Source organism: Leptopilina heterotoma, unplaced genomic scaffold, assembly GCF_015476425.1.
Source record: "Leptopilina heterotoma isolate Lh14 unplaced genomic scaffold, ASM1547642v1 Lhet_83, whole genome shotgun sequence".
In the NCBI taxonomy this organism is placed as follows: domain Eukaryota; kingdom Metazoa; phylum Arthropoda; class Insecta; order Hymenoptera; family Figitidae; genus Leptopilina; species Leptopilina heterotoma.
The window spans coordinates 186,509-210,489 of record NW_025111188.1 but is presented as its reverse complement, the minus strand read 5'-3'; the positions used below and the strand labels follow the sequence as shown (position 1 = coordinate 210,489).

Here is a 23,981-nt window from a genome sequence, read left to right as displayed (position 1 = left end):
AATTAAAAACGTACTATTAATACTCTTATAAAATTAAAATCGTAATGTCTGACTGAAACCTGATATTACTACTCATAGCAGTAGTTAAAGATATTAAAGATTTTGTCTAGCTAAAAATGTCCCTAACTACTGATAAAAGTTATTTTAAAAAATTCAGTATATTTGAAAACTTTGGGCTATCTTTGACTGACTTGTACTACTTAAAACGAAAACTAATACAGAAAATATTGTTACTATATCGAGAATATTAAAATCGTACTGTCTGACTGAAACCTGATTTTACTACTTATAAAACAAGAATATTTAAATTCTTGTCCGACGAAAGAAATATTTTACTACTGACATAGAGAAAATAATTAAAAACTATCGTTTACAACTGGCTTTAAATATTAAAAATTTTGTCTGACTAAAATTGACCCTAACTACTAATAACATTTAATTTTGAAAATTAAGTATATTTGAAAACTTTTGGCTGACTTTGACTGACTTTTACTACTTAAAACGAAAACTAATACAGAAAATATTGTTACTATATCGAGAATATTAAAATCGTACTGTCTGACTGAAACCTGATTTACTACTTATATAAAACAAGAATATTTAAATTCTTTTCTGTTGAAAGAAATATTTTACTACTGACATAGAAAAAATAATTAAAAGTTGTTATTTACAGGTTATGTTAAATAATAACAATGCTGTCTGACAAACACTGACTCTAACTACTTAGAAAGCGGGAATTAAGTACATTTGGAAATTGTGGATGACTGAGACTTACTTATACTACTTAAATCAAAAATTCGTTCAAAAATATACTGATGTGATTCGATATTATAATTGAAAATTATTATGCCTAACTCGAACTTGTTTTTACTACTTACAGAAGAAATTTTCACGAATTTGATTTTCTTGTCTGACCAAAACAAAATTTTACTACTGAAGCAGAAAATTATATTAAAAATCTCTTTAAAAAGTAAATTAAAATTTTTTTTCGACTAAAACTTGATCTAATTTGAGAGTGTAAAAAATTAAAAATATTTATTTGTCAGACTAAAAATTAGGGTCACTATGTTTAGAAAAAAGAAAAAATTGTGTCCGATTTTGACTGACTTATACTACTTAAAATTAAAACCTAGTTAGAAATAGAATTATATTAGAATTTTTTAAAAACATTCTTTACAATTAAAAACCGTTTTTTACCACTTAGAAATAATTTAGTCAAGTTTTCGAATATTCGTGTCTGACGAAAGTAAAAATTTACTACTGACACAAGAAAAAATAAATCAAAACTGTAATTTACTTCTGATTTGAAGAATTAAAAATGTCTGACTAAAATTGATCCCAACTACTTATAAAATGGAAATTAATTATATTTCTAAATATTTGGCTGACACAGACTGACTTACACTACTTAAATCGAAAATGTGATTGAAAACATATTAATACTATTTTTATTAAAATCCGAAACATTTAGTTTGACTGTGACTCATATTTACTGCTTAATCTCAAAAATAAAACGCATTTGAAATTTCTTGTCTGACTGAAAAAAATTTCTACTACTTGAATAGAAAACATGAATGAAAAATACTAATACAACAGTTATTCAACTTAAAATAATTTTTATGACGTAAAATTACTTTTACTATACTTACCGAAAAAAATTACTTTTACTATTCTTACAGAAAAAAGTGCCAATTGAAAATCCTTGTCTGACCGAAACAAAACTTTACTACTGAAGTAGATAAATTTGATTAAAAACTAATTTTAGTACTATAATAGTACAGTTTTTATTTTTACTATTAGTCTGATTATAACTGACTTTAACTACTTATGAAAATAATTTAAAAATGTTTCGTCTGACTTAAATGAAATTTAACTACTAGAATTCAATAACAAATTAAAAATTAGTCTATTACAACTATTTTTGTTTTTCTAAATTCAACAGGCCGTTCGTAGACCCTATGTATTTATCTTCAGAGAGGAAAAAGATCCAGTTGAGAGAGCTTTAATTAATTTAGCAACAGCACAGGTCGAATACTCTGAGGATCAATTAGCTATGGTTAAAGTACCAAATACTTTCAGGTGAGTTTCAATTTAGATTTTATTTTTTGAATATATGAAAATAAATGCTAAAATTATTCGACCATTAATTGAAAATAAATTATTATTTATTTAAAGTAAAAATTAAAAAAAAGAATTTAATTTAATTTTAAAAAAGTAAAATTTTTTTTTTTTAATTTAAAAAGTTTTAAACTTTATTTTACAAAATTTATTTTCTGAATCAAATTAAATGATAATAATAATTTTCAGCGTTGTGACTAAACATCGAGGCTATCTTTTACAAACTTTAGGCGATAAGGAAGTTTATGACTGGCTTTATGCAATCAATCCTCTTCTCGCCGGACAAATTAGGTATGAATCGAAAATAATTAATCAAGTTCTAAAAATGTTCCCCGTTTCTAAAGAATTAATTTTTTAGAAAAGAAAAAAATTTACAAAAAAACTTTTGTTATAATCAAATGAAGAAAAATGTTTATTAAATTTTTTCTCGAACATAATTAAAAAAAAAAACTTAAAATTTTCTCACAAATTAAAATAAAAAAAAAATATTCATTTATAAAATTTATTATTATATTCATTACCTATTTATTTGTTATTAATTGAAGAATTTTTTCGCAGGTCAAAATCGGCCCGCAAAATACCAGTTTCAAATGTAATACCAATGACAGTGACGCCTGAATTTCAAGCACCAACAAAGTGAATTGCAAAAGTTATAAAAGTTGCGATAGCCTCGAAATAATGATGCTATAACGGTCTCTCACTCTATCCTCGAATCACAAAACAGACCTTTTGTAGCTTTCGGTTTTTCCGGTGATTCTTCATCAATGAACTAATTAATAACCAAAGTGTGCGTCTTTTCAGTATTTTCAACAAAAAACAAAAGCAATTTCTCACTTATTTGAGATTTTTGCTTTAAACGAGAGAATGTAATTCAAAAAAAGGCTCACATTCCTCGCTCGTGATACATTCATAAAAAAAGAAGAAAAATTACATTTTCTGCAATTTTAATACTTTACAATTCCCATTCTCTGGGCATTTTTTACCATTTATGAAAAAATGTTCCCCAGACGAAAAAGTGGAAGAAAATAACGAGGAACAAGATTCTCATTTATCTAGTCATGATTTTTTTTAATTTCCTTTTTTTTGACGTGTGTGTCGATCACACACAGTGAGATTTGTATGTTTGCAGATTGTTGAGCAATGTGTACACGTAAAAGAGAAATTAAATAAAAAGAGGAAAAAGAACTTGGAAGCTTTTTTTTTTTTTTTGAATTCTCAATTGAAACTCAAAAGAAAATAATTTTCTTCTTAATTGACAGACAGCTTCGAAGTGATTTTTTTCCCTGATTAAAAATACACTGCGAAGAGGAAAGAAAGCTACATATGCCTAATCAACACGCAAAAAAGAAAAAAAATTCCTAACACGACACAAAAAACGCACGTTTGTTATAAAATATATGCGTTTTTTTTCATTTTAGGAATATAATTTTTATTTTAATTGTCGTCGAGGCTGCATCGCAAATTACGCTTACATTGAATACTTTAGATAAAAACCTTTTTTAAAAATCTCAAAAGGAAAAAAAAAATAATGAAAATAATTTTTAATTTTAATGAATGAAAAAAAAAAATTTTAATCTCCATTTTTCAACGTTGTAGACCAAAAAATGATATTTACTAAGGCACAATATTTGACAAGTGTAAATGCGAAACAAGAATGCGTAATACTCTTGCATTTATTCGTCACGTTCAACATTTTTTCTTTTTCTTCGCAAGAAAATAAAAATTTTCTTTAGAAAATAAAAAATGTTATTCCAATTTTTTTTGAAAATAATTTTTTTAAAAAATATTTTTTTTTAATTGGGAAAAAGTGCAATGACTCATCTCTTGCTCAAAGAGATTTTTTTTCAATTCAAGAAAAAATTCACTTAATTATTTATTATTTCGAATTTCGATAATTACTCAAAAATGTATAGTTGAAAAAATAGTCCCTGTAATATTAAGAATCGATTCGAGGAAAAATAATTTTCTTTCTACGATACAAATTCTTGTTGTTGAAATTTTTCGTTATTTTTGAAATTTTATTTTTGACTCACTGAAGCAGAACACGGCCTTTTAGCGAATTTACATAATTTTCTGTTTTGGTAAAAAAAAGGGAATTTTTTTTTTCTTCTCGATTTGTACATAAGAAAAATGTCTCCCTGCGTTATTAGAAGAAAATGCTCTTTTTTTTGTGATTATTTCTCGATTTCTGAAAACCGAGCATTTTTCCCCCCCTGTTTGTACAAATAGTTTACAAATTGTCATAATTACAGTTACAGTTATTAATTTCCGGAGGCGCATGAATTTTGTTTAAATTCGTATTTATTACAATATTATTTTCAATTAAGACGAGTTATTTTAATAAAAAATACTCATTAAATTCACTATTATAGTAATTAAAATTTTTGATGGTAATAATTTGATAAAAGTTGTTTTATATTTTTAAGGCCGTAAATTAATTATTATAATTACAATTAAAAATATCTATGAAAAATTATTAATAATAATTGAAAATAATTACGAATAATAATTAAAAATTATTAAGTAGAATTATCTCCAGTAATATAAATATGAGATTTAAATTATTTAAATTATTTCAAACGTTGATTAAAAAAATTATTATGAATAATAATTGATAATTATTAATAATAATTATCTCCAATAATATAAATATGAAATTTAAATGATTTAAATGATTTAAAAAATTGAATTGAAAAATAAATATTTTGAAGAAAAGCCGAATAAAAATTTATCACTCGGCGATATTTTAAAATAAATTTGTGAAGATATCGAATAATTATTTCTGATTAGAACGTTGTCGAATTTTTTTCATCTGATAAATACCGGAAAAGATGAATTTTGTTTATAGGGGTAATTTTTAAATTTAATAAATAAATAAATTGATTTATTATTAAAATTAATTTTCGAGGTGTGAAATCGATTATAAATTTATAATTAGAAAAAGTGATGGTGAATTTAAAAAAATATTTGTGCGCCTCTTTTTGAATGTAAATACGCATTACCAAAGAGTGGAAGTAAAAGAAAAAAAAAGTGCGAATGTAAATTATTATCTGGTTGTAATGCAAAAAATTATTATCCTGTTTATTAGACACGCGCGTATACACAACATGCATTCGCCGCACCTCTTTATAGAAATGTGCGACAATATGCTCGGTTATCTCATTTTTTAGTAGATATTTTTATATTTAGAAAATAATCATTTGCAGCGAGTGTTTACAAAAAATGTAGTAATTAAGCGCGAGACTATTTTGGAAGTTGCCAATAATATCCGTTGCCTCTTTATTCACCAATTTCACAATACATTTAATATAATACAATTATCCTTTAATATATATACATTCCACGAATAAAATTTGAAAGTCGATCTCATTTTTCACCTTTAAAATTTACGTAAAGAATTTTTTTTAATTTTTAAAAATTTCATTTTTACTTCCAATTTTGATAAATTGAAATTCTCACTTAAATATTTGAAAATTGATATTAAATTAAATTTAGTGAATTAATTAAATTGATATTAAAATAAACAGACTAAATTAATTAAATTGACTAAATTAGTTTATTTAATTAAATTAACGAAATTAATTAAAATTAATAAAATTAATAAAAATTTATTTAATTAAAAAAATATAAATTCTTGATATTAAAATATTTCTTTAAGTTAAATTTTTTTTTTTATTTCGTCTAACTTTTCATAAGCATTAACAAAAAATCTTCAGAACAATCAATTGAAACCAAAAAAAAACTTCTCTTTTGATTGTCCAGAAGAATATTTCAACACTCGATTATATTTGCAAGAAAAAGAATTAAAAAAAAAATTTGTATGTGATTTTAATCCCGCGAGAAGCTTTTACATGGGAGCTTAATGTGTATCATAAGAAAAAAGTCTTTAAAAAAAATACCGACAATTCATAATTGACAAAAACAAAAATTTAAAATAAACGAATAGAAAAAAAAACTTTGCGTTAACACATTTTTGCTTGCTGACTGTTGTAGCAATTAAATAGTTTTATTTTGTTAAAAAAAAAAATAAATAAATTTCGACGTGTAACGATTATAATCTCTAAGCTGTATTGATATTTAAGATCTCTATTGATAATAAATGTTAAGGCTATGAAAGGGAAGCAAAAAAGAAAAAAAAACAAAAAAAAGAAAAAACAATCGAGATAATGAGGAAGAAAAAAAAAAGAAATTTTTGGACCGGAGAGTTTTTTTCGGTATAGGAGGCAATTAATAATATACAAGAGAGAAAGTCTATTATTACGCGGGTTATTTCACGCGAAATTCGTTAGTTTGGGGAGAAAAAAAAAAAGAAAGTGCAAGTCATTGTAAGAAGAGGAGAGAGAGATAAAGAATAGGATCACTTATATAAATAAAATAGTTATATATATATTATATATATTATATATAAATATATGAAAATCGATTTATTAATAACGTAATTATTAAACACTGAGGTGACGACGGAATTTCCAGAAAAGATGTATTGCATAAGTTCGTGTATTTATTTAAAATGAAATAACAAAAAGAGAAAAAAAAATGACAAAAAAAAAAATTACCCTCATTCCCAAAGAAAAAAAAAAATGAAAAATTGTTTACGTTCGATCATTTACTATTGAGGCAGACATTTATGCTCTAAAGTGTATTTATTATTATGATTACTCGACTTACACTTTAGACCTCTTGTAAGTGGTATCATGTAATAATAAATCGATAAATAAAAGCTTACGTGCTTAAATATTGGAATTTTTTTCTCACCTTTTCTTTTACAAGTATTTCCAAGTACTCGTCTGACTGAAACTTGATTTTACTACTGAATTACATATGTTGCTATTAATTGTTACTACTAAAAATATTATTACTATTATTACAATTTTTACTATTACTATTCTTACTATTTTACTACTATTACTATTATTATTTCTACTATTTGACTATTATTACTATTCTTACTATTTTACTACTAATACTATTATTATTCCTACTATTCGACTATTATTACTATTGTTATTCCTATTATTTTACTACTAATAATATTATTACTATTATTATTCCTACTATTTTACTACAATTACTATTATTACTATTACTATTTCTACTACTATTACTATTATTTTACTAATAAAATGTAGAAACTAATTTATAAAAATTGTCTTTTGCTACTAAAAATTTTGTTGAATGATTTGTCTGACTAAAACTGACCTAATCTACTTATTCAAGAAAAACATTTTCTTATTTTAAATTAGTCTTGAGATTGACTCAAGTTGACTTGTACTACTTAGAACTACGACTAATTAAAAACGTACTGCTAAAACTGGTATAAAATTAAAATCGTAATGTCTGACTGAAACCTGATTTTACTACTCGTAGAAGTTTTTGCTATTAGAATTTTTCTAAAACAAGAATTTTTAAATTCTTGTCAAATTTTTTGTAAAAATCTTTTCTAAAAATAAAATATGAATTGGAATATATGTATAGTTTTAATATTATTATAATTATAATAATCATATATTCAATTTAATCATAAATTCAATTATTTTCCAAATAATAAAATTTTTCACGAAAATTCAATTATTTTCCAAATAATAAAATTTTTCACGAAAATTCAATTATTTTCAAAAATAATAAAATTCTTCTGAGAAATTCAATTATTTTCAAAAATAATAAAATTCTTTTGAGAAATTCAATTATTTTAAAAAATAATAAAATTCTTCTGAGAAATTAAATTATTTTTGAAAAATTTTAATAATTAAAAATCTTCTAAAATTAATTTAATTTTTTCAAAATATATTTAATTAATTGTTAAAAATTTTGGATTTATAGAAGAATTTTAGTTAAAAAACAATAAGAAGAAATTGAATTTTAAAGAAGTTACAAATAATTGCAGAAATTTAATTATTTTTAAAAGTAATAAAATTTTATAAATAAAAAAATTCTTCTTTAAAATTCAATTATTTTCAAAAATTGTTTAATAAAATTATTGTCAAAATTGCAATTATTTTCAAAAATTTTCCTCATTTCGATGATTTTCAATATCTACTATTTTAATAAAATTACACAAAATAATTCAATTATTTAAAAACAATTTTAATAAAATTGTACGCAAACGTGCAGGTTCAAAAATTCGCAACTGCTCGCACAAGTTACGAACGATATTTTTCCTAACAAGGTGCAAAAAAGTGCCCTTTTTTTGCACCGCGTTATGAAAAATTATTTTCATAAATAATAAAAAATTCCACAGGAATTCAAATATTTTCAAATTTTTTATAAGTTTCTTCTAAAAAATTCCATTATTTTCAGAAATAATAAATCTCATCACAGAATTTCAATTATTTTTAATACAATTTTAATCAAATTCATTGAAAAATGAAAAAAAAAATTTTATTAAAATTCATCAAAAGAATTTAATTATTTACAAATTTGTTATTAAAATTCTTTATAAGAATTGACTAACAAGAAACATTCAATTATTCAACAAATAATTTACTTTTGTATTTAAATAATTGAATTCTCCTAAAATTTTCTAATAAAAATTAATTTGAAAATGAATTTAAGTTTAAATTTTAGATAATAATAGAATATGAAAATAATATTGAAGAAGTTACAGTAACAAAGAATACGGAGATAAATATAGTTAATATTAAAAAAATTGTCTGACAAACATTGACCGTAACTACTAATAAAACTCAATTTAAAGAATTCAGTATATTTGGAGATTGTCGGCTGATTTAGATTGATTTGTACTACTTAAAACGAAATATTTAAATTAAATTTAAATAGTAAAATTTTTGTCTGACTGAAACCTGATTTTACTACTTATAATACAAGAATATTTCAATATTCTGTACTGGATAATCTGATATTAAATAGTCTGACGAAAGAAATATTTTACTACTGAGATAGAAAAAATAATTAAAAACTGTTAATTACAAATAATTTTAAATATTAAAAAAATTTGTTTGACTAAAATTTACACTAACTAGTTGTGAAACGAAAATTAAGTATATTTGAAAACTTTCGGCTGACGTAGACTGACTTGTACTACCTAAAACGAAAACTAATTACGAACGTAATATTACTGCTGTTATAAAATTAAAATCGTAGTGTGGCCTGACTATAATTGACTTATACTACTTAGAGTAGAATATTGATTGAAACAATACTCATTATTTCTTTTACTACTTGTAAAATTATTATTAAGCATGTTTTTATTATTTTTGTCTGACTTACTCTGATTTATACTACTTAAATCGAAAAAGAGGAATTACTTCTATTCATTGTTGTCACAAATTACAGTTAATAGAAACTCGTCTGACCGAAACAAAACTTTACTACTGAACTTGACAAAATTTATTAAAAACTGTTATTCATACCAATATTGCAGTTAAAATTATTTTCTTCTGATTAAACCCAACTCTTACTACTTATGAAAACAAAAAATTAAAAATTTTTCGTCTGACCTAATTAAAATCTACTAAAATTCATGGAAAAATTAAAAAAAAAATTTTTTAACTGATATTGCAAATTGAAGATTTGCCTATACTACTTAAATCGAAAATCTGTTTAAAAATATACTGCTGTGTTTCGAAATTATAATTAAAAAGTATTATGTCCGACATAACAAGTATTTGAAATTTGTCTGACCAAAACAAAATACTACTACTGAAACGAAAATTTTATCTAATATCTCCATTGAAAAATTAATTAAAATAATAATTTACTATAACACTTTTTAGAACTAAAGACTGAATTATTCTACTCCTAAAATTTTACTGCTCAAGTGGAACATACCAATGAGATACCACTTTGGAGTTATAAGCTTCATGTAAATATTATTTTGTTTGTAATTTCTATTAATTTAATTTTTGTTTAAATTATTTTGAATATTTTTAATTCTTTTTAATAGGCAAAAGTCTATTTAAAATCAAGCGCTGCTATACTTGGAAAAAGGGAAAATTAATCATTTTTGGGAATTTGTGTATGAATTTGGCTGACTTATACTACTTAAAATAAAAAGCAAGTAAAAATTAAAATTATATTAGGGTTTTTAAGTGCAAATACAGTTTCTACTACAAAAAGGTGAATTAAATTACTTTGATATAATTTTTAGTCCAAATTTTTTGTCTGACCGAAATAAAATTTTACTACTGAAATAGAAAAAATAATTAAAAACTATTTTTTAGAACTGCGATAATAAGAATGAGAGAATTTTGTCAACTAATTACTGACCTTGTTATATGCGACAAAAAAATAAAACTGTTCGTTATTTATTGTCTGACCAAGACTGACTTATACTACTTAAAGTAAAAAAAACTGTTTAAAAACGTTTTATTTTTATTAAAGTATTTGTATCTTTACTAAATTAGTAATTATTCTACAAGAGTGACACTTACTTCTGCTGGATAAAGACAAAATTTTCTGGTATTTCGTGTGACTTGTCTGACCAAATAATAATTTTACTACTCAGATAATTGAAAACTATATTTAGTTTTCTATTTAGCTTTCAATTATCTGAGTAGTAAAATTATGATTTGAAACTAATAAAAAAAGAATATGTTTTTTCTACAAAAAAAATTATCTTTACTACTTATCAAATAGAAATTACAGATTATACAGAGATTTTACACTTGTCTGACTCAGATTGACTTATACTACTTAAATCTAAAAACTAATTAATATGCTAATTTTTACTACATGTTCAGTGAATGGAAATTTTTTCTACCCTCTTATTTTTTACCTACTTATTTTCTAGTAGTAATACCCTTCTTTCGCATCGTATTTATTTTATAAATAAGCATTCTTTTTCAAAAAAAGAATTTTTCTGTATTCTCAGCCCAATTCTTTTCAAATTTACAAAACAAAAATCAATCGAGTGTCCGATAAAATATCATTTTCAATAAATCATGGTGAAAAAAAACAGCTGCCCTTCGTTTTTTTTCTGACTTAATAAATGTGAATTTTTTTTTTTACATTCAAAGTATCAATTTAAAAAAAATATATTTTTTACGCTATTGGTAAAATGTCGCCAGCAATTCACTGTCCGTGAAATTGGGACATTTGAAAAATAGATCCCGTATCATGTTTCCATCTGTTGTTGTTTCTTCCAGATCATAGAGGCTCTTTGGTCGGTGAACTTCTCTTGACATTTGAAAAAATAAGTCCACTCCCGATTGTTTCTCTGAAGTTACAAGTTGAGTATTGGAACATGAACTAATCGGAGTTGAACTGAAAATAACAGCTTCTTAATAATATCACCAAAGTCAGGGGATCATTTACAATAATGTTAAATTTTACGAAGAAGTTTTAGTTTTACTTTGATTTTCTTTTTTTTTCTCTTTTTGAAATGTTATCAAAGTTTTTTCAAACAACAATTTTCTTTTTCTTTCTTTTAGTTTATTATTTTTCATTATTCTCACAAGAATAAATGAAAAAATATGAAGTAAAAATTAGAAAAGAAAATTTGTTTCTTCTCTTTCTTTATTACTTTCTTCATTATTAATTATTTTTTAGAATTATTAATTAATAATAAAGTCGAGTCTTTAAATTTTTCTTTTATTATTTTTAATTTCTCTAAATTTTCTCTACATAAATAAATAAATAAATAAATAAATTATTTTTGAAAGTAATTGAAAAATTTTAATTACCTATTTTCAAAAATAATTTTAACTATTGACTAGAAATTGTCTTCAAAAAAATATTTTTTATTTACATTATTTTTAAAAAATTTTTATCTACATAATTGGTAATTTTTAATTACTCTCAAGAATAATTGACAAAATTTAAATGAGAAATTGTTACCAAAAGAACTTTTTTCTTTTCCTTATTCATTATTATTTTCAATTATTTTTAAAAGTTATTAACAATTTTAAATAATTATCAAAAATAATTGAAAAACTATGAATTAGAAATTGTTGAAAAAAATATTTTTTAATGTCTTTCTAAATAATTGATTATTTTTTATTATTCTGAAAAATAATTGTAAAAATATGTATAAAAATTGGTAAATAAATTTGTTTCTTCTCTTCCTTTATTACTTTCTTCAATATTAATTATTTTTTAGAATTATTAATTAATGATAAAATCAAGTCTTTACCTTTTTCTTTTATTATTTTCAATTATTTTTAAAAGTTATTAAAAAATTTTAATTACCTACTTTCAAAAATAATTAAAACTATTAACTAGAAATTGTTTCCAAAAAAATATTTTTCATTTACATTATTTTTTTTCAATTATTATCTAAATAGTTAGTAATTTTTAATTACTCTCAAGAATAATTGGCAAAATTTAAATAAGAAATTGTTACCAAAAGAACATTTTTTCTTTTCCTTATTCATTAAATTATTTTTAATTATTTTCGAAAATAATTAACAATTTCAAATAATTATAAAAAAGTAATTGAAAAACTATGAACTAGAAATTGTTTTGAAAAAAATATTTTTCAATGTCTCTCTAAAATAATTAATTTTAATTTTTTATTATTCTGAAAAATAATTGACAAAATTTGAATAAGAAATTGTTTCAAAAAGTATACCTACTTTTTCTTTTCTTTTTTCATTATTATTTTTAATTATTTTTAAAAATAATTAACAATTTTAAATAAATTTCAAAAATAATTTAAAAATATAAACAAGAAATTGTTTCCGAATAAATAATTAATGTTTTACTTAACATTATTTTTTCCAATTTTTATCTAAAAAATTGATAATTTTTAATTATTCTCAAGAATAATTAAAAAAATTTAAAAGAGAAATTTTGAATAAAAAAATACTTTTTTGTATTCTCTATTCATTATTATTTTTAATTATTTTTTTAAATTAATTACAAAATGTAAAAAATAATCAAAATCCTGTGAACTAGAAACTTTTTCCATAAAAAATATTTTCTTTCCATTACTTTTTCAAGTATTCTTCTAAATAATTAAGAATGTTTAATTATTCTTGAGAATAATTGATAATTTTTAATCATTCTAAAAAATAATTTTAAAAAATTTGAAAAAAAAGTTTTTAAAGTAACTTTTGAAATTTGTCTTCTATGTCTTACTCGTTATCGTGTTCATGTATTTTTGAAAATATTTAACAAGTATATGATAATAATTTAAAAAATTTTTTAAATAATTAAATGAAATATGGAGTAGAAATTATTATCAAAAAAATTTTTTCTTTTTGAATTATTATTTTTAAGTTATTTTGAGAATAAGTAATAATTTATCAATAATCCTACTGAACTTTAGAGGTAAGTTTTACTTTAATAATTTAATTTTCATTTCTTTAATTTTTAATATGATTAAAGACTTTTCAAAAGGAAATTTTCTTGTTTCTTTTTTATTTATCTATCTATTATTTTATTTATTATTTCATTTAATTTTTATTTTAGTTTTTATTATTATCATAATAATATTATTTTTTTATTTCTATTTTATTATTATATTATTGAAATATTATTATTATTATTATTATTATTATTATTATTCTTGAGAATAATTGAAAAAAGTATATGAATTAGAAATTGTTTTTTTCCGTAAAGAATCAATAAGAGATAAAGAATATCGATAAAGAATCAAAGAGGAGAAATTTTCAGTTCTCCTAAATAACGTTAAAGACATTTTCCAATCAGTATTGTAACAAGATCAATTTTCGATTCTCGAGCTGAAGTCTATTTATTACCTTATTTTAAGTGATTCCTTAGACGTCTGACATGCCTGATCGATCATTCGTAAAGAAATACTTTTCGTTTGTTCCTTGAGAAGTAGTAATTTTTCCATTTTCACTTGTTCCTTCATTCGTTCAATTTGCCCTTCTGCCACTTTCATTTTCATGTTTTTTTCAATCAAACAATTTTCCAGAAGAATTTTCTCACGAACAAGATCCTTTACAGTTTCGGCAAGTTTAGTGAATTCCGTTTCTTGGAGTGCTATCTGTTTACTCAGTATTTCTAAAAACTGAATTGTTCTTTGTCTTAGTTTCATCAACTCGGAACTTTTTTCCGATAACTATATTTAGAGGAAAAAGGAAAAATTTGAATTATAAGATAAACGCTAAAAACTTGTTGTTTTCATTTGAAGCATTTTCTTAATGAAAATAAAAAAAAATCTTTTATTTAAAAATTTTTTTTCAATTACAGAAAATAAAAAAATAAAATCAAGTGGATAGCAAAAAAGAAAAATTGTCAATTATTTTAAATATTTCGAAAAATGTAAAAGAATTCTTTCTCCATTTTTACGATATTAATAAAAGTTTTAATTTTAAATAATATTTTGAAGAATGTAAAAAAATTCAAACACTTTTTTCAGTATTAATAAACTTCTTAATTTTACATATTGGAAAAAAGTTTAATCATATTTTGAAGAGTGTTGAAGAATTCAAGCATTTTTTCAATATTAATAAAATTTTTCTTTTCCAATTATCACTGAACCTTTAACTTCAAGTTCTTCTCTCCTTCAATTTCGTTACATAAGAATTGATTTCGTTTTTCTAACTCCTCATTTTTTGCTTCAACAATAGCCAACGCTGATTGTGCTGCATTCTTTTCTTTAGTACATCTAATATTTTAATTTTACAAAGAAAATATTTTTAATATCAATTAAAATAATTATTTTCTTCATCAATTAAATTTTTTTTCTTTTTTATAAAGTTAAGAGCGAGCTTTATATTTTACATTACAGGATAAAAATTTTATCATTTTGGAAAAAATAATATTTACTTTGTAAGATGCTTAATAAATTGGGACATTCGTCTTCCGTCAATTGAACAAAAATTATTATTGTAAGAATCATCGCAATCTTTATCCACTTCTTTTGCTGAAACTATAAATTAAAAGAAAATATTTTTAAAAAAATGGTTAAAATTTATTTTTGTTTAATTAAATTTATTTTTTTTTAATTTGAAAATATTTTGCAACAACTTTTTTTTTATTCAAAATATTTTAAATAGATACTTGAAAAACAATATATTTTGAATAAGAAAATTTTTTAAAGCATTCTTTTTTTATTTCAAAGAAAATAGAAAAAAGGAAAAGAAAGAATATATGAGAATAAAATTCTTATATCCCAAAGAAGATTTTATTGAGCAATAAAATTCAGATTTTGCTTATTGTTAGTGACAATAAAAATAATATTTCTTTTCGATATATAAATATTGATTTATTTATGAGATTACCTTCGTTAGATGTATTCATAATTTTATCTTTCTTTGTCACAGAAAGTGCTCGTTCCAATAATTTTTCATGTCTCGATGAATTTTTACGTCGATCCTTCCAATACAATCTTAACTCTAGTGATTTTTTTTTCATTAATAATTGCTTTGCATTTTTAATTATTATTAAAAATTATATTAACCTCATTTCAAAAAAAATTGAACGTTCTTCTGAATGTGATTTTTAGTTATGTTCAGTTAAGGAAAAAAAATTCCCCTCTAGAGTTGGATGTAAATATGTCATTTTCTTTTTTTTATATTATAGACGTAATAATTGGAAAAAAATTTCTCCCGATACTAATTTTTACACAAGTTTTGAAATTTACAATTTTGACGTTTTCTGTATGAAAATAAATGCATTACGTTTAAAGTGAAAATTAATAACAAACGAAAAATAGAAAAAAAAAATTTTTTAATCAAAAGTTTAAAATTAGTTAAAAAATATTAATTTTTTTAATGAAGTTAAAAATTGCACCTTCATTCAGGAATTAAATTCTAGTTTTTTTTTCTTTAAACGAACGTCAAAAAAAAAAATTATTTCTCTTTCAGTTTTTTATATTTACAAATAAAATTAAAATACATTTCACATACTTATTCAGAATTATAAATTTTTTTTATTTCTATGTTAATATTCTCACTATGAAAAAAGTAGATTTTTTTTACAATGATATAAAAAAACGGATTTTATATGTAGACTATTGTTCCGCAAGAGCTTGAGAAAAATGTACTACTCTCGCATTTCTTTTTATAGATCCATAATTTTTTCAATGTCTGACAAGTAGCTAGTGAGATAAAAAAAATAGATTTCTTTTATTTTCCATGGCAATTTGTCTTCTGACACAATAATAACCTTAAAGGAATGTGAGTTATATTTTTGACGTCACCACTAGAATTATGTTAAAACTTTTTAATTGCAATCATTACCTTTTGAGAATTGGGAATACTTTTAAGCATATCTATGCTAAGAGTTGTAAAATTACTTTTTTTTATCTACATTTTTATCTACTTTTATTTCGAATAGAGAAGAGAATTGAAAAAATAAAGATTGTATCAAAAAAAAGCAAAATAAGGAAAAAATCACACCTTCTGTATTCGCAGACATATTCTATCTCGTTTTCTAAAATACGAAAATAAGCAAGGCAATTTAAATATCGCTTTCTTTTCCAGAAATGCAATTTTCTTAATTTAAAGTTAAATTCAAAATGAAATTCAACACTTTTTTAAAATTGTAATTTACTATATTTTTACTTAATTCATTTCAATTAATTTAAGTATTTAAATTAATACAATTATTTATTTATTTTAATTATTTTAATTAATATTAATATTATTAATTAATATTATTAATTAATATTATTAACTAATATTACTAATATAATTATTTTAATTAATAAAGTTATTTTAATTAATTTAATTACAATTATGCCGTCTTATAAAAAATTTAACGAGATCTTGTCTGACTAACGATAACTTTTACTACTTTCACGCCAAGATTTACGAGAATTCTAAACTTCTGTTCAGATTAGAACAAACTTTTTTTTTACTACTGATAGATAGAAAATGTCATTACAAAGTGACTTTTAGTACTGAAATTAAAGCGACAATTTCGCTTGACAAAAAATTGTGACAAAAAATTTACTACTTATGGTAATGGAAATTTTTATTTTTATTTCATTATTTGATTTTATATTTTATATTGACTTATACTACTTAGAGAGAAATATTTGATTAAAAACGATGTTAAATATTTTTTAATAAAAATAAAATATTTGCTAGCGAGTATCAATCACAATTAAATTGTACTATTTACAATTAGAGACAAAAAGGTACTTTATGTCTGAACAAAAAAACAACTCTACTACTTAAAAACGAATACTAATTAAAAATCGGATCTCCCAATATAGAAGTTATCATATATTGAACTAAACTACTTGTTTTAATAAAGAGAAAAAAATTCCCATTTTTGTCTGAATAAAACTGACTTAAAATACTGAGAATTAGAACCTGTTTTCAAAAACTTCTAATACTGGGGTTAATTAAATAACAATCGTATTGACTAAAAAAACAGACTATTTGAAGAAGAAAATAACAAGTGATACATGAACCTCGTCTGACCAATACGAAACTTTACTACTGAAATTGAAAACTAGGTTTTAAAAGGTCATTAAGGGTAGAGGGAATTTTTTTCTTTAAAAATTGACCTTTACTACTTTGAAGAACCAAAGTTAGGAAATCGATGTCTGACTTAAACAGACTTGTACTACTTAAATAGAAAATCTGTTTGATTATCTACGATAATACTTTTAAAATAGTGAAAAATGCGGTATATTTTTAAATATTTTTTTAAAATATAAATAATGTCTGACTGAAACTTTTTTATACTACTTAAGAAAAATTTACAAATTTTATATTTTTTGTCTGACTAAAACGAAATTTTACTACTGAAAGTAAAAAAAAAATAAAAAAAAACGGATTTTTAGTATAAAATGCCATGTCTTTCGATTTTTATAATGTAAAAAGTATAATTATAGACAAATCTTTCAAAAATTATTTTTGAATGATTTTTCTAATTAAATTTTTGAAATATACAATTATAAAATTTTTCAAGAATTGAAATTTGGTAAAATTGAACTGAAAATAATTGACTTTTTCAAGTATTTTATTACAATTATTGAAAAATCAACTTTTGAGAAGTTTTAATTGTAAATTATGAAAATAATTGAATTCTCAAAAATTTCAATGAAAAATCTTCAAGTGTAAATTTTCTAAATATGAAAATTAATGAAAATTAGCTTCTAAAAACTATATTAAAAAAAGTTTTGAAAAAAGTAATACTTATAGAACTTTTTCCTTGTATGTTTTTAAAATTTAATTATTTTCAATATTTTCAATTACATATTTCCGAAAATTCAAATACGCACAAAAAATAATAACTTTAAAATTTTTGTCGAATTATTTTTAACACTTTAGAGAAAACATTCATTTTTTTTTATTAAAATTCACCAAAAAATTGGTTTCTTTTAAATTGTACAAAAATCCTTAAAAGAAATTCAATTATTTTCGTAAAATCACATTGCAATATTTTTAAAAAACTGAGTCTTATAATTGTTACATTATAATTTTTTTAAGATTCTTTTTTATTAGATTTATTTTTATTCCAAAATAATTATCTTTGAACAAAATAAATTAAAGTTTTTTAAAACTTACTTTTTTAGACTTTTTAAAATTTTGGAGGAATCATGTTCATTTTTAAAATTAAAATTTAACATAAATATTCAGTCAATCTTTTAATTATTTGTTATTCATTTCAATAAAGAACATTTAAAATCTGTTTTAAACGAATTAAAAATTTTGTTAAGACTAAAATTTTGTTAAATATTATGTTTTGTCAAATTGAAATTATGCAGATTTTTGTTCTTTACTTCTGAACAAAATTAGAAAATTGTTAAATAACTGTGTTTAAGAAATAGAAAATTGATTTATTTTGCATTATTTTTGTTTATAAATCACAATTTTTTTTAACAAAATTATTTTATTTCAGAAAAAGAAGAAAAGTATTTGCAAAATTTTTATTTTTTATTTTATTTTTGGAACAGGATTTTCCACAGGAATTAAGACATTCAAAAATTTTAAATTCAAACCTTTTTTAAATTAAACAAATTATAAATTAAAGATGACCAAATAATAAAATCATTATTTTATATTATAAGACTATTGTTACTGTAACTTTATCAAAATTATTTTTATTATTTTAATTCAATTATTATTTTCTAAAATTTTAAATTATTTTTTATGAAAATAATTGAATTCCTTAAAAAGAATTTATTATTTATGAAAATAATTAAATGTTTGCATACAATTTTATTAAAATGTTTTTCAAATAATTGAATTCTTTTTGGGAAATTTTATTAAAATAGTAGATATTGAAAATCATTGAAATTAGAAAAATGCATTTTTATTTTGAAAATAATTGAAATTAGGACAAGAATTTTTTTTTTGACATTTATAAAAATAATTGAATTTTGGTGAAGAATTTTGTTATTTATAAAAATAATTGGGATTTTTACGAGAATTTATTTTTAAATTTTGAGTATAGTTGGATTTTATAAGAATTTTATTTATTTTTTTTTTTAAATAATTGAATTTTTGCAATTATTTGTAATTTCTCCAAAATTGAATTTTTTTAGTGTTTTCAAAAAAAATTTTAATTAGAAAATTTTTAAATTCTATATTGTTTTTAAAATTGATGATTTTTTTTTAAAAAGGCAGGAAGAAAGTTAGCCGCCGCAAGGTTTAAAGAATAAATTTTTTATTCAATTAATAAAACATTATGAACTTAATACAGCTTATTTATTAAAAATAGTTCATTCTACAGTTTATGGACAATTTTTTTTGTTTTTTTTTGAAAATTAAACGAAAAATTTAATTATAAATTTATAACTGTTAGAGGTGTGCAAAAAGCTCGAAACCCGAAGCTCGAGCGGGTATTTTCGAGCTTTTCATTTTTCGAGCCGAGCCGAGCCGAGCCGAGCCTATTCAGTTCGAGCTCGAGCCGAGCTCGGGCCGAGCCGAGCTTTATAAAAAGCTCGAATAATTTCGGGTACTCGAATTTTTCGGGTACCCGAAACTTTCGGGTACTCGAAATTTTCGAGTACTCGATTTGATTCGAGCCCTTGAGAAAATCCAAAATTTTCTACATTAATTTTTAATTAAATTTTTTTTTTTTCAAAAAAAAATTTTTTTTAATTTAAAAGCTCGAATTAAATTGAGTACTCGAAAATTTCGGTTACCCGAATTCATTCGAGCACCCGAAATATTCGAGTACTCGAGTGAATTCGGGTACCCGAATGTTTCGGGTACTCGAAAATTTCGGGTACCCGATACATCGAGCCCGGCTCGGGCTCGGCTCGGCTCGACTCGAAAAAATTGCGGCCCGGCTCGGCTCGGCTTTTCGAGCTTTTTGCACACCTCTAATAACTGTCAATATTTTCTACGTTTACTTGCGATTAACACTATATAAATATACTAGTTCTATTGACGAAGAATAATTTGAAATATTACTACTATATATATTAGATGAACTGATAAATAATCATCATTGTAAATATATAAATATTCTTATTTCCTATTATTCTTTTACATTGATAAAAAATTCGGACAATTGATTAATTTTGACGATTCACATTTTAATTATTACTGTATTTACAAAATTATTATTTATACGCACTGAAAAAAATTTCTCTGATTCAAATAACCGATAAATTGTCATTATTATTAAATAAATATTTAATTGAATCAAATAATTTTTATTTAACTCAATTAAGTGGTGTTTGAACCATTAATTTTATTTCGTATTTGAAGTATTTATTAGTATTTGAAGCAAATACCATTTCATTTTTTTTTATTTATTTTTTTATTTTTAAGTTATCGGATTTAAAGTTAAGTTATCATTTGTAGTACAAATTATTTGAATCAAATAAACTTTTTTAGTGCATAATATAAATTTGATTATTTATTCGGAGAGATATTTCCCTTTAACAATACTGCACTACTGCATTTTATATTTAAAAATGAGTGTAATTGGCAAAAAATTTATAATTTCTTTTACTGTTTGTATTTTTTGTAAAATTTTTTTGCAATGCAGTGAACGATTTTTGCATTTTTCCTTGAATTACCTTTAATTTTTTGCTACACTCACATTTTATATTAAAAATGACTAGATTTACAACTAGAAGAATTTTAAGGGCCTGTGTTATCACTCGTATTAACAAAAAGTAATAATTTTTGAACATTTTCATTTGTTTTTCTTTGTTCTTTTTATAAAAAAAAACAATACCATTGATAATTGAGAATAATTCAATGATTTTCAATGGTATTATACTGATAACTGTAACTAAGGGGCTTTATCAAAAAGTATTTGGTCAAAGTTGTAAAAAACTTTCTGAACGACAAATTTAATCACTTACCCTTAAAGAATGAATATAAAAATTCCATATATCACAATGTTTTAATATTATATATTTAGAAAATACTTTTTATAGACGGATTTCTTATAATATAATTGTTTTTACTATAACAGTCCTATGAAGAATTGAGATTAAAGACTTTTATTTGGATAAAAGAAAATTTTTCTAATTTTTAGGAATGGGGGGGGGGCGTAAATTTAGAACTGTTTTTTTGTTACATTTTTAATATTGCTTCCTCAGAGAAAAATCCCGGAATTTCTGAATTGCCTGACTGTACGTTTACTCATACTACTGAAAATTGATTTTTTTAGTCTTCTCGCCTCTGTATTTCCCTTTATTAATTTATTTACTATTTATTATTTTTCGTTACTTAAACTTAAATTTGAAAATAATTAATTCTTTTAAAGTCTTCATTTTCTGTTATTTTTTTTTATTAATGAACAAAAAAATTTTCATAAACAATAAAAAATTTACATTTCTAAGAGGAAGCAAAGTGTCCGTGCAATGAACACATTTTTATTGTATTGGTCGATAGAATTCTCTTAAACTAGTGCGATGTTCGATAACAATTTTTTTTATATTGTATTTCTCTTTATTTGCCTGAAAGTTAATTCCATTGTTTTATTTTGTTGGAATTCGAGATCTAAAGGCGCTATCCTTTTTGTGACTTCAATATCGATGGTGTCAATAAAAGATCTTTGTGATTTTAAATTATCTTCTCGATCTGAAAAGAATTTTCTTTTATATTAAAAATACCCTTAAAAAAATGTTTAAACATGTTCAAAAATGTTCAAAAATGTTTTAAAATGTTTAAAAATATTTAAAAATCTTAAAAAAAATTTTTTTTTAATTAAAATCTTATCATTGTAATAAAAAAATTTTGCTTTTTTATACTCGTCAAAATTCTCATAATACGAAATTATTTAATTTGTAAAATTGTAAAATTAATTATGAATAATGATCTCTTTATGTAGTCAATCAGAAATTTTGTACAATATCGTAAAAATGTCAAAAGTATTCAAAGGATAAATTTCCCTTGATTTATTCATTATTCAAATGTTAATTATTGCAAATATTTTTTTTCTTTTTTAATTTAACTTGAAAAATAATATAGCAGGAATATTAAGTTTATAACGTTCATCAATAAATGTCAAAATAAATTATTATTGTTATATCCTTGTTGAATATGTGTGTTTGGAATTTAATTCTGGTGAAAGCTTCTTCATTAATAAAGTGATAATAATCGTTTTACAAAATTTACAATTTTAAAAAAATGGTAAAACGAATTTTCGCATATTAAAATTTCAATTTTCTTTATATAATAAAAACTATGTGTATATCACTAAAAAAATGACAGAAATCCATTTGATAAATTTGTGGATATTTCTATGATGACATTTTCATAAAAATAATTCTCACTTTTTAACATTTTTAATTTTGTGAATTTTAAAAGGAGAATTTAAATCTGCAATTTTGCCAGAGAGAGAGACTTTTGCAGAAATGTCATTCTTTATTTTATTAAATCTGCAATGAAACATACCTATAAATCAGAAGACTCTTTATAACGTGTTTGAGAAAATTACTTTTTTTTTAAATCCGCATGATAAATTTTTTTTTTTCATCTGTACGAAAAAATTTAATCTAAATACAAATTTCTTTTTAGTATTAAATCTTTAATATTTTTTCTAATTCAGAACAAAAAATTTTTAATTATGAAAATAATTTTAGAAAAATTGGATTGTAAAAAATTAAATTTCCCCTCAAGAGGGAAATATTTTTAAGAAAATGTGAATAATTAGAGGAAAATTGAAATTCTCATAGTTTCGTAATGAATAAAAGCTCTTTGGAGGACAATAGATAACCACAATCCACCGATAATGCTAAGTAATTACTGGATTATTATTCTGAATATATATATATATATATATATATATATATATATATATATCAAAAGACAAGAATATTTTCTTTATTAAAAAAAATATTAGTAATTAGAAATTTATTTAGAAGAAGAATTTAATTTCTGTGCCATTTTATTTCTTAAATTATTATTTAAAAATAAATTTAATTTCCCTTTTTAAAAACTAAAAATATTTTTTCAGACTTGAAGAGAAAATATAGGAGAAATAATAAGTTGTCATTTGGAAAAAAATAAGAATTATGAAAGGCATGATGATAAATTGAGTAAAGTATATTTGTTGATATAATTTCGAGACGCTCAAACCACAATTTCTCATATTTCAACTCTATAATATAACTTTCAAGTTTATTTGTTTCTGAAAAAGCGATTTGAACATTTCTCTTCTCGGGGAGAAATAATTAAAAAAAATTTTATTTACTGACTGAATTTATTTTCTATATTCGTTATTTAAAACTGTCTCTTATACTAAAGATATTGAAAAAATAAATTTTGTCTGGGCAAAAAACCGACTTTTACTACTTAGAAAGTTGAAATTATAGACATTTGGAAATTTCCGGCTGACATAGACTGACTTATACTACTTAAATCGAGAAACTTTGAAAATATACTGACACTAGAGTTATTAGAAATAAAAACCTTATGTTCGACTAAATATTATTTTTAATACTTAGAAACGAACATTACAAGTTTAAAAAAAATTTTGTCTGACTTAAACAATCATTTATTACTAAAATTGATAATCAAATTAATAAGCAATGAAAATAGATTTTAAGGTAGTAGTATAGTTAC

General features: G+C 22.1%; 3 protein-coding genes across 16 annotated transcripts in view; 1 reads left to right on the top strand and 2 right to left on the bottom strand.

Moving 5' to 3' along the window:
- Positions 1-4,517, top strand: part of LOC122511457 (kinesin-like protein unc-104) — a 45,090-nt gene extending 40,573 nt beyond the window's left edge. For 3 of the 6 annotated variants that reach the window (XM_043626676.1, XM_043626674.1, XM_043626673.1), the window contains 3 exons: positions 1,943-2,079; positions 2,308-2,409; positions 2,677-4,516. In XM_043626676.1, the coding sequence (XP_043482611.1) occupies positions 1,943-2,079; positions 2,308-2,409; positions 2,677-2,758 (321 nt within the window). In that variant the 3' untranslated portion in view covers positions 2,759-4,516. Of the gene's footprint in view, positions 1-1,942; positions 2,080-2,307; positions 2,410-2,676 lie in introns of all 6 variants that reach the window. The other 3 variants (XM_043626672.1, XM_043626671.1, XM_043626677.1) reach the window with 2 other exon arrangements.
- A 6,586-nt stretch (positions 4,518-11,103) lies between these two features.
- On the bottom strand, positions 11,104-13,902 carry LOC122511489. Its single transcript, XM_043626756.1, has 2 exons — positions 13,779-13,902; positions 11,104-11,340 (listed from the first exon to the last, which is right to left on the bottom strand). Exons 1-2 carry the CDS (start codon positions 13,892-13,894, stop codon positions 11,124-11,126), a joined length of 333 nt encoding a protein of 110 aa, XP_043482691.1. The 5' UTR covers positions 13,895-13,902; the 3' UTR covers positions 11,104-11,123.
- A 6,737-nt stretch (positions 13,903-20,639) lies between these two features.
- LOC122511487 (neuropeptide CCHamide-1 receptor-like) overlaps positions 20,640-23,981 on the bottom strand; it is a 57,010-nt gene continuing 53,668 nt past the window's right edge. For all 9 annotated transcript variants that reach the window (XM_043626747.1, XM_043626753.1, XM_043626750.1 and 6 more), the window contains one exon: positions 20,640-21,995. The gene's annotated coding sequence lies outside the window, so the exon portion shown is untranslated. The remainder of the gene's footprint in view (positions 21,996-23,981) is intronic.

What these genes read in the sequence shown, in the direction of transcription:
- LOC122511489 (XM_043626756.1), bottom strand. Translation starts at nt 13,894, where the DNA reads ATGAAGGAACAAGTGAAAATGGAAAAATTACTACTTCTCAAGGAACAA. An exon ending in AAGGAATCACTTAAAATAAG is followed by an intron (nt 11,341 to 13,778) that starts GTAATAAATAGA and finishes TGTTATTTTCAG; the next exon opens with TTCAACTCCGATTAGTTCAT.